This window comes from Vanellus vanellus (assembly GCF_965231255.1).
Source record: "Vanellus vanellus genome assembly, chromosome: 1".
Taxonomy (NCBI): domain Eukaryota; kingdom Metazoa; phylum Chordata; class Aves; order Charadriiformes; family Charadriidae; genus Vanellus; species Vanellus vanellus.
Window position 1 is genome coordinate 94693827 of NC_138905.1, and position 14746 is coordinate 94708572.

The window sequence follows — 14746 nt, forward strand, 5'->3', positions numbered from 1 at the left end:
CTACTGAAATCAGTGGAAGGAACTGCATGCATAGCCATGCTTTCAACACCACTATTTGGGTTAGATTTCTAAACATTAAAGACCCAGCAGAAAGATTCAGGAATATCCTGAAGTGAAGGTATCATGCAAGCCTTCACAGTGGCACAGTAGTCACTTCTAATGTTGAAGGCATGCCTGACTAGTCACATTTCTTATTATAATTCGTGACATGGGTGCACATGCCATGTATAGATACATGCAACAAGGCACTCTTACCAGGTTTTGCCATCACAGCAGTAGCACGGGAATAGGGAGAAGCTACAGCTCTAAGCTGGCCAGAGCATGTCACACAGTTTGGGTTTCAGCATTTTCCTGATCTTCCTTTTTGTTTTTTATTTTTTGCCCAAACAAAAATACAATTGGGTAAAACAACAAGTTCACTCAAAAACAGGTATTTTCTTTAAAAACTTAGTCACAAAATTGCCCTTCTGAATGTCACAAAGGCAGACAGATGTGGAGATGTCACAGGGCCTAGCCAGTTCTTCCTTAGCTTTACAAACCTGGTGACCCTCTGGGGCAGGCTGCCCTCCATACCACAAGTTCTAGTCAGCACAGGGTATGGCTCCCAACTTCTCTCTCTCAGGTGACTGGAGCTAAGTGGGGTAAGGCAGACATTTGACAGAACCATTTTGAGAGGACCGCTGCCTGCAGAGAGCTTCCAAGCTCTCATTAACAGCTGAAAGCATTGGACAGAGAAATTAAAATAAATAAAGAGGAGCTATAAAAGAGTCACAGAACTGAAAGGTTTCTAGAAGAAAATGGGAGGTCCCATAGCTCAGTTTTAGAAAACAAGTGCTTATTGCATCCATTTATTAAGGTCAGCTGCCTAACTTTCTTTGCTTAAAGCAAAAACAGAGGAAAGTAGACCAGATGTCAAACAGCCACCTTCTGTAGACAAAGAAGTACCTTTGGATGTTTTCTTTCAGATGTTCATTTCAACTTTTCTGTTATCTTGTTTTTCATGTAAAGTCTTTAAATTAAAGCCCTTTTAACTCACATTACAAATCAGGGAAACTAAATGTCCTGTGCTGAGCAGGAGGAGACAGTTAACTTACGAAAGAGTGTAGCACCTGATCCAAACTGCTGGTTTGGGGTTTTTTTTGCCCCTCCAGAATTCAAAGTTAAGTTGTGGAAGTACCAACCCCAGCCTAGGCATTCAGTGGGAGTTGCATTAAAAAGACAACTCCAAACAAGTTGTCCAGTTATAAGGGAGGCTGGGATGGGCTTTTAATCAAAACTACACACTCAAATATTCATAGAATTTAAGACTCAGTATTATTCTACATTCCAGTATTGATCCCTGCCTTCATTACAATCTGGCTCAAAATTACCAGAAACTTTTAGCAATGATTTAAAATCTTGATTTTGCAACCTACCTCTTCTTTTGGAAAAAATAATTTAAAAAAAAAGGCAAAGCCTGAAGGAACACCAAGCCAAAAATTCCTTACAACAACATATAGTTATCTTGAAGACTGTAAGTATTCAGGAACTACAATACTCCAAATTAAGACTTCATTTTGCAAAACACAAATCAAATCCAAAGCACTGGATCTGTCCCTGCAGCATCACTCTGAGGACAGACTTACTGAGATTAAGGTCCTATTTCTATAGCCCTTAGTGGGAAGATTCCACATGGTAAAGAAAGACTTTTTTCTTATACATATTTATGGGATTTGATTCAGCTCCAAGATGGCTGTTTTCATCCACAGGCTCTCTTTCAAGCACCGTGGCTCGATTGCTACATTCACAAAATAGCTGAAATTAACCAAAATAAATACTGCTTTAATTGGATTGTTATAAACAAGAGAAACATGAACACATCTCTCTTTCTGGGAGGTTTTGTGAACTATTTCCTCAAACCTGGAGGGAGGAACATAACATCCTCAGCAGCGATTAAGTTCAAACATTTGTGGATCTGGGCTCTAAATCACAGCTTAGAAAGAGCTCTCTGCCCAATGCATTCATTAAAGACTACGTGCCAGACTAATGCTTCTCTCCAAAAAATCTCCTCATAAATTTCCCTATTGTCATTTGAGGAGAAAAATAATCTTTCCCACATGGAGTAGGTCAACCACCATACAGTGGAAATACTTAAGATCATGTGAACCCCACTTGATTATTTGAAATGTGTAACTCTATAGAATAGCTCCTCCCCCTTGCTAACCAGGGCCTCTCTCCAGCTGACAATCGTTTACAGTCACTTCTTCTAACAAATCTCATGTATACACTAAATTGTACCATTGCCATGAATAGTACAGCTGTCTAGAATTGGACGGTTATACTTTCATGTTACTTTACACACTTTTTTATTGGTAAGTTGATGCAAATCCTTACCCATTTTTAGAGAGCAGTTAACATTCCTGTTGCTGCAAAGGGGATATACAGTTCTCCTCCATTATTAAAAGAAACTTGCCTGGCCAATCCAACAGAATCTCTCTGAGACCTCCAACCTGAAGACATCAGAAAGATTTCTACATGTTAGACAGGATCAACTTTACAGCACAAGTAAACGCTTGGATCAACAGTTACATACCTGGTATCTTTGTGCAATCTAAGGCTTTGGTGAGTCAATCAAGCATGATAGCATCTGTGAAATTTATAGAGGGAAAAATCATTAAGCAGAACAAGAGTTGAAAGCAAGAACTAAGTGCATGTTATAAAATCTGCAGATCAGTCATTTCCATATCTCATTTCTCTTAAGGCAGATAATTCAGGCAGGAAGGTCAAACATATGGTTTTTAAGACATTCATCTTTGGTTTGATGCTCTGTCAGAGGTATGAGGCTGATTTCTATGTTCTGACTTAAGGCAAAGCTCTCTAGAAAAGTTCATGTAAAAAGCTACTGCTTATGTAAATGCAAAGCAACCTAAAGCTAACAGTACTTTCACTCTTCTTGGAAATACCTGCTAAAGTTGGTAGCTATGATTGAAAAAGACAATGAACTCAGGCAAGTATATATTGCAAAGCTGTATGTAATGGAAAAAAAATGAAAATGTCTTATCGCAACTAAGTCTTTAATAGTTTGAGCATTATTTTCCGTTGAAGTTTCATTTCCCAAACAGGACATGATAAACCAATGAAAACCATGTTTCTGGAATTTACACTGAAATACGCTTTCTTATTCATTCTGTACAGATGCAAACAACTAGGATTCCTTTTGTTGAAATGGCGTATTATACAAGCACAAGCCAGAAAAAAATCTTTCAACCACAACAGTAATTTCACTTTGTACAGTTATTAATATATGCTAGAAAAAGTTCATACTCATGGAAAAAAAGTAAGAAAAGAGAATAATAATTTTAGAATCACAGTTTATAACTTGACAATCATTGGCCACATATGGAAACAGGCTGCCCCTCTTGACAGATCAATGACAGGAGGTATGTTAATTAATATAGCAATAAACCATCAATACAGTATGCATAAGTAAGCTATTATACACAGAGCCTGGAAACAGGGTGGCAGAGGGGAACAAAGGCAAGATTGTCTTCAGTCCACAGAGAAATGCATCACTAACTGATTACTATACACTGTGGTATGAGGTTCTGACACTGAACTCATTGCTTATCTTCTTAAGAATTCTTTTGACATTATCTTTCAACTATGAAAGACACATTTTTGAAGGGAGGAAATTATAAACCAACATCTTTTCCACTGTTCTGAGAGAAGAGGCTTTAGGAACATACCAAGAATCTCTTATCTACATGCTCGTTCCCTTCCCCCTTTTAAAATTCTCTGAATTGTTTGGAACCTATTTTTCATCTCACTCAAAATACAATCCAGCAGACGCCTCTACAGTGATTCCGAGATCACTATGCCTGGCACTCTGCAGAATGATTTCTCTCTCTACAAAATGAATGTAAGACCTTATCAGTCTGACAGGGTGGAGCAAATGATACCAAATGATACTACCACCTGCACCCTCTTCCTCAGTGCTTCAGATGTTGAAGATGTCATTACTGTAACTGCACAATATTTGTTTTCATACAGCAACCTCAGTGCAAACTAAGCCTCTACACATAGCCTTTCTAAATGCAAAAAAGACCCTATGATGCATTCATACTGTATAACACTTCTGTTTTATTCAAGCTCTTTCAAAGTTAGGCCACACAAGTTGCATGTAAAATTCACTATCTGCTACAAAGGCATTCCAGATTTCCATTTCCCCAGACACTGGGAGACAGGCACACAACAGTCTCACACTGAAAATGTGAGGAGAACTAGTGGCTGAAGTCAGTGAAATCTATTCTGCTCTCAGTCACACCAGAGAAAATCAGAAAGAAAGGACTCCACAGGAGTCAGTACACAGTTACACTGATGTAAAAACAGGAACGAAGACAGAATTAAGACCATTCAAACTCAAATCATGCTCTAGAGATTTTCCTGTTTGAAGGATCAACATATCCTTAACCCAAATTATTTGATTGATTATACATTCTCAAGTGAAATTTTGATGAGGCTGGTTCAGAAGGGCTCTTTTACTCAGCTAGGGATATATCAATCTGAATTCCCAAAATACAGGAAGACTGTCAATATGCCTCATTATTTATGAGGTTATTAGTAACATCTTAAATCCTGAAAAGAAAACTTACTGGAGCACTTGTACATTGGAAGATGCAGCAAAAACATTAATCAACACTCATATCACTTCTGCAAGGTGGAAAACAGTTTTATCTCCGCTTTGCTAACCAAGGAATTCATACAGGAAGTTGCAGTGACTTGCGACAGTCGACCAAAGTGGTGAAAGACATATGGTTGCCTTCCACAATGCAGCACATCTCACCCAGACCACTGAGTCCAGGGTCCAAGCCTCTTCTTGTTTGCATCATTTACAAATTTTGTTTCTTTCAGCAGATTTTGAATTCCCAATTTACACGGATAGGAAGAGGGAATACAGCTCTCCGTACACATGGCTTCAATGTTTTACCAATCCACCTCTGACATCCAGCCCCCAAACAGTCTCAATTGCTCTGCAAGGGGGGGAAAATTACCATTCTCTATGTTAATAAAATATTAACATTCTTTCACTACAAGTAATAACACTCCTCTGAGCCAGCCTCCTGCTACAGGGAATCTTCATCTGTATCGATGTCACTGCTTGGTTTGTTCAATCTCTCAAATTCTTCTCCATCCTACAGGAACCAGAAGCAGAAGAGAATAACATGAGCAAAAGTTATCTGGTTATTAATACCAAAAAAAAAAAAAAAAAGACAAAAAAGAGTAAAGTTTATTTTGAAGGCATCCCTTAGTCAAAATCAAGACCCTGTAATTTCAATCTCTTACCAGTGTATTATAATCTTGCTCTAGGATATACAAGTTCAGAAAAAACATCCCCAGTATCTTTAACACTTTTTACCAGCTCACTCCCTAAAACAGCTTGTAGCCCATTCCTTCATCAGGAAGCCTGCTCACATAGTGCTATTTGTTTTTACCACAGCTGCTCAATTGTAAATGCTAAAATAGATAATGCCTGGTATACCAAAAATACATAACTTTGTGTTATCTACTGTTTGTTAAACAACAGCCTAAAAAGGCACCACGTAGAATTTCTGGAAAACATCTCTTCCAGGTCTAATGTTTCTTAGAATTAAATAGATACAGCACGCTCTGCTGGTTGCAACGTGTGTTACAAAGCACATCTGTACACGCAGACTAAAAGTACACAGACATTAACCCTTCCCCCTCAGCCTGACTGCTCAGCTCAACTGAATGAAGTATCTGAGAGCAAGCCCTCCCTGTCATGTTCTAGTTAAGTAGATTACTATTCAAATTAGGACAATAACCACTAACGGGCCTGGAGGAAATGTTTTGTAAGAAAAAATGTGTTAAAACTCTGTATTTAAACATCACCGTTTTGTCTTCATGTATCTTTGACCGTTAAGACAGAAAGAATCTTAACAACAAATATACTGACTTCTTCATGATATAGGCTCAGCTACACAGATTTATCAGTTCTACTTAAGCACAGTTATTTCCCAGGCATCAATTCCAATGTCTGAATGCCCAGGGCCAGGAAAATATTTTGGTGATAAAAGTTTCAAGAGAGGATTTGTACAAAGCTAAAGTTGCTCACAGGACTGTCTATAGTCACAGCAGGAAAACAATGCTTAACTAGGCTTCATGAACTGAAAAAGTGGAATATGCAAAGCAATACCAAATCAATTTAAAAGATTTTAAGAAATACTGAGGAGTTTTGGTGTTTGAGTTGAGGGATGAGTCCGGACACATGCAAAATGAATCTTCCAAACATTCCATAGCATAAATGGAGGTGAAACAAGAGAGAAATCAGAGGAGACAAGTACTGAAAAGCCTTACCCCACTTGACCTCTCCCATGCATCTCCTTTGACGAGTTTGCCCCTTTCCCGCAGAGTGGCATATTCCAGGCCTCTTGGTTTACTGGCATTATAGATGAATATGGAGAGAAGCACTACAGGAGCTTCCAAAAAGAACTCTAGAGAAGGCCTGAAGTCAAAGATGACGAAAGAGACGGTGGTAATGATGACAGTGGTGATCTGAGCAGTCATAACATGGAACATATTGTCTCGGAACTTCAAGATGAAGGCTACAGACAGCCCCAGGAAAGCTGTGACAAATATGAGAGCCACCGAGAAGATGTTGTGCCCGTAAAAGAAGCCACAATTCCCTATCTGCCTCCGGTCCTTAGCCTGCAGCCCCAGCATAAGCCCATTGAACAGCACCCCAAAGGCATAGAGTTTGCTGTTCTGCATGAAGATGCTTTCAGCAAGCTGATCCCCATCTTTCAAGATCTTTTCGTTGTAGATGTTAGCCAGGGCAGAAATGAAACACTGCACTAGAATAAGCAGATGGCCCAAGCTGAGGCGGAGAGGTTTCAATGCTCCTGCCATGGTACTGGTGACATTCCACTGGAAGCTGGGAAGGAAACTTGGTGCTACGCAGTTGCCCTTTTCCAGGCATGCTTCCTCAGGTCCAGCATAGAGAAGGCAGTGGTTAGACGGACTAAAAAACATACTGTGATGGAATCCATGTGCAGCCAAGCTTTGCTGATGGCCTCCAGTTCCTAGAGTCAGGGCAACGATGGACAGGAATAAAATCACCAGAGATGCCCATTGTACCCAAGAGAGCTTTCGCCTAGGAGCAGACAAAAAAAGCCACCAACTTTAGAAACACAGCAGTACAAATTAAATGACAGGAGAACAAGCTCTATAAAACACATAAAAGACATCATGCAACATATAAGGATACAGAGACTGGCACAAAGAAAAATTGTGGCTTTTCAGAATTGGCAGTAAAATGCCAAAACGCAGTGTACTTTCCTATGGCAAGGGAGTGGGGTGAGGGGAGGGCAGGCAACCACAGAAATACAAAATGGAGTATTCTGTAGAGATAATTTAAGGAAAGTCTTTCAAGATCAGGTTAGTTCTAGACACTGACTGCCTGACAAGTTAAAAGCAACTGCTGTCTCCATGGAAACACAGGTCTGATGGATAAAAAGAAATCACAGACATTCAAATAACTACCCTCCTTTCTTTGGTAAACTTTCACTTCATTCCACTCTTCCCCCATGATTTTGTGCCTTTTTCTAGTATTTTATGATGGTAAATCATATAAACCTATGAACATAATTCGTAAGACTGTTAGAACTACTTTTACTATTTTTTCACTCAAGTAAAGCCTGTTTATCTTGGGGAAAATCAGAAATTTGGAAGATTAAGTAAACTGTGACATCAAAAGAGACATAAAAGTAAGCAACTGAGTCTGACTGGAAATGCTTTTTCTATCAAACACTCTTTTGGTATACTAACACCTGTAGAAAAGGATCTTTGCTCCATGTTCAAGACAAGTGACTTTGAGTAGACTGTGAAGTTAATATCCATTTCCCTGTCAGTCTTTGTGAATCTAAATCACACCATAAAGAGCATAAATTAGGTGGAGTGGAACACATAGGACAGAGTCTGGCTTTTGTCACACGAATAATGAAGAGGGACATATAATTACTTTTTAAAACATACTATGCAGTTATCAGAAACGCATCAGGGTTGGCACAATATTACTGAAGACACCTCTGTCTTTCACTCTGCATATCTCATCCCCTCTTGTTAGATTACATTTACATTCAATTAAGAGTTCCAACAGACTGGAAAGAGTACTGCTTATCATGAAATAAGAGATGTAATGTACAAATCAAAGTACTCAAACCTTAATTCTGACCATCCAACAACCATACAATCATGATGTATGATCATACAAATGATTTCAGTTGTTTCCTATTACAATTGTGCAAATGCGTAGACTCCTAATAATGTATTATTTCCTACACCTTCAGATGTAGAAAACAAAGCCATCTCTCCAAGTCTCCAAGCCACAAAAAAAGAGAATTACTGTTCCCATCAGACAACGAGAGAATCTAGTTGAACTTCTTCATCAAGGCCAGGAAGATATAAAATTTCATTTACTTTAGCAAATACCACTTACTTTAGCACCATCCTGAAGAGAAGAGCTGTTGTTATAATGACAAAATTTGAGAAGAGTACAGCCATTGCCTAGAAAGAGAAGAAGGGGAACAAAGTTATACTCCAGACATAGCATGGACATCAAAGGCACACTGACGTAAAGTGTTCACCTTTCTGCAAGATGCCAGAATGAAAAGCATCACCCTGGTACTGAACTTTCTTCTTTACCGAAGTGGTAGAATAATACACCCCTAAAATGACATTCACATCCCATTTCAAAATCTCAAGCAAACTACAGAGCCTAAGTTCCACTGGAAACAGTGGAAAACTGTACTAAAGCAAAGATGTGAGGTAATCAATCCAGCAGAAAACTTACTTAACAAAAAAGAAAATGGTTTAATATTCTGTCAGATCAGTTCCCCAACCAGGCTGAGCAGTCAGCTGCAAAAACAGCTGTGCCAGCACAAAGGAGGAAGTTGCTCCAAAACCAAGTAAGGAAAGAATAGGGGAAGGCAAGGCTGCTTCTGGCTGCAGTGCCAGCTTGCAGCATTCATGAAAACCCAGGCTTAGCCAAGGCACTTGCAGAAAATAAACTTCTTGTATGTCAAGCATATTTGCTGTATCATTTATCAAAGGTAAGGAGGTGCTCAGCTTGAATTTTCAAGACTGCAAGTGTACCAAAAAATTCACATTTCAAAGTACAACTGAAGACAAGTCTAAATCGCCTGTCTAATTTGGGAATAGCTGTACAATAATGACAGTGACCAATGGCCATGGCCATGATCCCAAGCTGCAAACTCCTTGTGGGAAGGATTGTCTTTTTGGTCTCTGTATTAGTCACCCTATACTGGGATGCTGGACCAAGAAGAGGGTCTTTTAGGCACTGCAGTTACCATTAAAGAACAGAAACTACCAGCACCAGTGGGGAAAAAAGGGTCTTTTTGGAGGGTGGGGGTGTTTCCCAAATTGTGTGTTATTCAGGACTGCCCTCTGTAGTCAGTACGTGTTCAAAAATCTAGGCATCTGAACTCTTTCCTTCAATTCAGACTTAAGACTGAGATCACTTTTTTAGACAGCTTTACACAAAACCATATATGGATTCAGAAGTGCAAAACAGACTTTACCTTGAACTTTCTCATCTGCATTTCCACATTTCCAATTCTGCAATAGCAGAGCCTTTTCCATTTACCAGAGGAAAAGCACAGGCCCTTTTCCTCTTACCTTAGTTCCACTCTGTTCCAACATACTATCTATCTGCTGAATAATAAACCTCATGAAATGTCATGACACAAGGTCTCAAGTAAGCTGAAGACTGACACAAGACATCTGTCTAAGAAACCACGGCTTAATTTTCTGCTTTGCAAGATTACAACTCAATAAATCTTCATGTTAGGTGAACACCGTGGAAGGAGAAAAATATTGAATAACAAGTGAATCTGGCAAAAACCACTCCAGAAAAAAAGAGGCTTGATACAAAATGTGGAAGTATTCCATGCATACTCTAGTTTTGCTTTACAGTCAAAACCCCCATCCAACATCTCTGGTAACATAATATGATCAAAATCTATAGCAGGATAGTTACAAGAAACTAATTTTGAGACACTTTGTCCTCTGAGGCCTCAAGGGACCTCTGTCCTAGATGAGAAGGAATAAGAAAAAAATTTACCAAATATCACTGTGCCACTAACATACATGTCAACAAAAATAAGTCTTATCACTAGGAACTGTTAGCCACTAAAGAGTATTCATATTTATAGCTGAAGCTTCAAGCAAAAATAAATCTCACCAAAGCAACTCTATACTCCAAGCAACTGCTCACTCGGGTACTACTTATTCCCAAACCTACTCAGTTTTTAAAGTCACATGAAATGAAGTTCAGTCAGGTATGGCCACCTTCTTTCAAGCAACTCCCTTCCAGCTTTTCCCTTTCATGGTCTTGTATACTGTCAAGATATTCTAGCTTATAGGTATTTAGTTACCTCTTAATGCTTGTTTACCATGATAATGTTACAATTTCACCTAACCATCATAAAATATACCCAGTTAAAAGGTTTAAGAAGCTAAAAGTTCTAAAAAATAGGAATCTTAGAGCACATGTTCTGAGAGGAGAGAGACAAGGTGTGTGGGGATGTAAAATATAAAAGCTATGCATTTTACAAAAGATGACCTTAACTGAGTGAAATCAAATTGCTCAAGAAAGCAATAGTGTTTATGTAACCTTCTAAACATCAGCCTTTGCTATTGCAAACATTAGACCTGAATTTCCTTCCTAAAGTAAAAAAAAAAACAAAACAAACAACACCACCATCACCCCCCAAACGTTATTTTAAGATATCTGACCCTTGATTTCCATTAGATTTTTCCAGACAGGTCCTATTCTAGACTCTGGTCTGTCTGTGACTAAAATATTGTCATTCTAGGTGTACATTTCTAAGAGAAATTGGGAAGGAGAAAGAACAGAAACACTTATTTTTAATGTCAAACAGGGGCAGCCACAGAATTTATAGTAATAACTAACCATCTGTCTCCATGTAACTTCAAACATAGATTCTGAACCAAAAATTATACTAGCAATAAAATAAAAGTAAGCACAAAAACTGTACTAATTCCTGAGCATATGTAGATTCATCCAAAAGGCTGAATGCAGCTAGAAGAAATTACCAATTAATTTTTGTGCTTAAACATAATGAATAAACAAATGCAAAAATTAAACTCAAACAGCTTTCTTCTTCCCCTCCTCAGTTCCTATTACACTTACTTCCTTTGTGGGATTACATTTCCTCACTTTTCTTTGGAGTCAGTGAGGAAAGAAAACAAGTAATCATGTGAAGTCACATACATAAAATGGTAGAAGCTGCACAGAAAAATACAGCTCAAATACCAGCAAGACAAGCAAATACACTGAAAGAGAAATACAAAGTTGAAGAAACCAAAGGAGGGAAAGCACCGAAAACCTGCCTAGTACTTAAGCAGTTCAGCCTATTTCTAAATCTCTTTGGATGGAGAAAATATACAGAGACTCTCCCCTACTGAGAGCTGTACAACACTGATCAGTGGGCAAGAAAATGTGAAGGTCTGGCTGGTCAGGTAACAGATCATTCTTTTACCTGAAAATCTTGCCTTGCCAGTGTAGTCCAAGGGCAACGTTACCTTCCAGTGAGACATTGGAAGATACTTTATTCGGTATATGAATACTTACTGGCTGGAGGTAGGACAGTACGTAGAAGACAATCAAGTTATCCAAAAAGTAAAGAAAGGCAGGAATTGACCATTTCATGGAATTACAAAAATTCTTCCAGGAAAGACATTCAAAGGGATGATCCAAACAACCCTCTGAAAGGAAAACAAATCAGTAAGAAAGACATCTTGCTTGTTATCAAAAGCCATTCCCTTATAACAGAATAGGCACCACTGTTCTGTTTTCAGGAACACCATTGGACTGAAAATACTAAGGTACCACAGCCCTCTGGCAACAGGGAGGACAGATCCAGGGCAGAACACACAACTGGAGCAGCAATCCTGTGTCTACAGGCATTCACTTCTTTGTTTCAGCAGAGAAAACATCAAGGAATGTGTTACCCACATCAGAGTATTTGTCCACTGGGAGCAAAAATTCAATTATCAACCATTATTTGAGGGACAAAAAGCACCCCAAAGTCCTCATACAACAGCATCATTACTGGGTATGATTTTCTCATGATTAGCAATCAAATCTAGAACTGAAACAATGACACAGACACTTGATCCGTTCATATAGCACCCAAAGGGCAGCCAGTAATGTCAGAAATACAAAATAAACCAGAATTCAGTATCTGTAGCACACAGCACATGATCTGGGTGAAAACAGAACATACAGGAAGAAAGAAAGGACAAGGCACAAAGAATGACATTTACTTGGACATTCAGGACACACACTTTAGTAGGAAGACTGATAAACCTTAGGCAACTCTAGAGCTGGTGACAGAAGTACTTTGTTAGCACAGATTTAACACTACACAATGTTATCTAATCCTCTTCTGAACCATTGACACATTGAGTTCTGCAAAACTCAGACAACTGGAAGAAAAAGGAGAAAAAAAGAAAAGAAAGAAAACCAGAAAACATGTAATCAGCAGTAGCCAATGATGGCAAACACTGACTGAATATATTCAGTATGACTGTATATTAGCTACAACATATATTAGCTATGACTGTTACACGGAAAAGTGGACAAAACCAGCAGTTTGATTTAACATTAGTCTCCAGTGCCTGACACCCTTTTCCAACTTAAATATCTGTTTGCTACCATTGTGAAATGCTATGAAGTTAATCTCTCATTGCTTTTACATCATAAACAGAAAAGCCAAGAAAGAAAAAAGAAAAATAGCCTGCAATGCCAAACCTAGTGAAGCCTGACACCACTTCTAAACAGCAGCCCCAAGATTTGTCCTCACAACAAAGCTACCTTGCATTATAACACTGATATGTTGCTTCTGACTCAAATACCACTACACACACACAAAGCCTCCTCAGTGGAAGGTGATGGTGCTTTTAATTGAAAGTAGTCAGAAGAATTGCGTTAGTGCAATTTATAAGCTTCCATTCAGTCATAACTTCACAGGGAGGTGGCTCCTATTACCATAGCATGATATCATGTTAAAATTCTGAAAATGTTAAGACTATGTCTTCATTACACTAATTCAACTTACCTGTCCCCATTTCAGCTACCACACACGCTACTCAAGAACACCTGAATTTACAGTACGAAGTAGAGTTATAAAAGTAAAATTTAGTTAAAATTCTTCACGGAAGACAAAATTCCAGTGAACCTTACTAGCATGACCTACTCCATACTACTACATGTGAATCTATCATTAAAAAAAAAAAAAGGGATTTGAAGTACAGCAAATCTTAGAAAGTCAATACATAATACATCTTAGTGATTTTAAAATCACATAGGTACTTACCTTTTTTCTTAACCCATAGTGCCAATACCACACACAGGACCAGTTTTACTACTTCAGAACACATGTTCACTGTTGTAGGAAGGTAATCATATTTGTTATCTGTGGGATTCAGCAAATCATAGAGAGTAGACTATCAGATTCTGTCTCCTGCTTTCATAATTAGACCAAGAAACTATTTTAACCCCTCTAGTTGGAATTCAAGCTACTTCCCATAAGCACAAAAGGCTATGTCAGCATTTAATTATAAATATTCCAATTTTTATGATATACAGCTTCCTGAACAGCCTCCTTTCCTTTGAAATCTTTCCTCATTTGCTCCCAGTTTACAGCAGAACTTTTTGAAATAACTAAAGAACATCACCGTTTAAAAAAAAAAAAAGGAATGTTTTTCCCCAAACAGCAGTATGCTTTTTTTTCCCCTCACAAAAAAATGGCTTCCAGAATGACACAACCTCCTTCTTTTAGGACTGTATCTTTTCTTTGTTAGCATATTTTGCTAATACTTGGCAAAAGAAGAAACAGTAATACTAGCCAGTTATAGCACACCCACTATATTACCACTTTGGTCCTAAGCCTGTTGCAAGACAAATATTTCAGTCAAGACATGTACCGTCAATAGTGCCTACACAACAATTTAGTCTTTAAAAATCGGCTATAAAATAATTCACCGCCTCATCTTTTGAGGGTGAATCTCCACAGGGATCATACACCTTGCAACCCAAGTTATCACTTTACGTTAGACTGGTGACTATACAGAGATTTTCCACTACAGAAATACATGTCACTATTTATATAATAGAATATTTATTCTAAGGACTCTGCACGTGGAGAATCAGGCTTTTGGGTATCAGTTTTACCCCAAACGTCAACTCTTTCTTATTTGAAGCACATTATGTTTATAGCCCAACAGCACCTTCATTGGCAGAATACTTCATCAGGAGGATTCGACTTGAGCCCAATGCAATAAACACTCCTCCAAGCAGAAAGGTATAGATGGTTGTCTTGGAGCAAAACACAAACCGACTACAGCACTTGGTCTTCATTCTGCTGTCTTGCTGTCAATGCCCTTTGGATGACAAAATGAAAATACACTATAAATAGTACTTCCAGAAACTGGTTAAACAAGGTGCAATGTGTGTATTTTACTGTTTTGTGTTATTTATACTGAGATGCTTACATCACAAGCCATGATCTCATTCCACAGTTATCCTTTGCTTTTTTATTAAAAAAAGAAAAAAGAGGGAGAGAAGGATATGCTATGATGACCAGCAAAGAAGAATAAACAAAGTATACACATTGAATCAGAAGGTGGCACAAAGAGGACAGTT

The 14746-nt window shown here is 38.4% G+C and overlaps 1 protein-coding gene across 1 annotated transcript; it reads right to left on the reverse strand.

The window, feature by feature from the left end:
* Positions 1 to 2268: 2268 nt before the first annotated feature.
* Positions 2269 to 14461, reverse strand: SLC35A5 (solute carrier family 35 member A5; the record flags this gene model as incomplete). The annotated part of the gene is made up of 6 exons (XM_082498730.1): positions 2269 to 5171; positions 6355 to 7150; positions 8495 to 8562; positions 11672 to 11805; positions 13419 to 13517; positions 14332 to 14461. 6 exons carry the CDS (start codon positions 14459 to 14461, stop codon positions 5103 to 5105), a joined length of 1296 nt encoding a protein of 431 aa, XP_082354856.1. The 3' UTR covers positions 2269 to 5102.
* Positions 14462 to 14746: the final 285 nt, after the last annotated feature.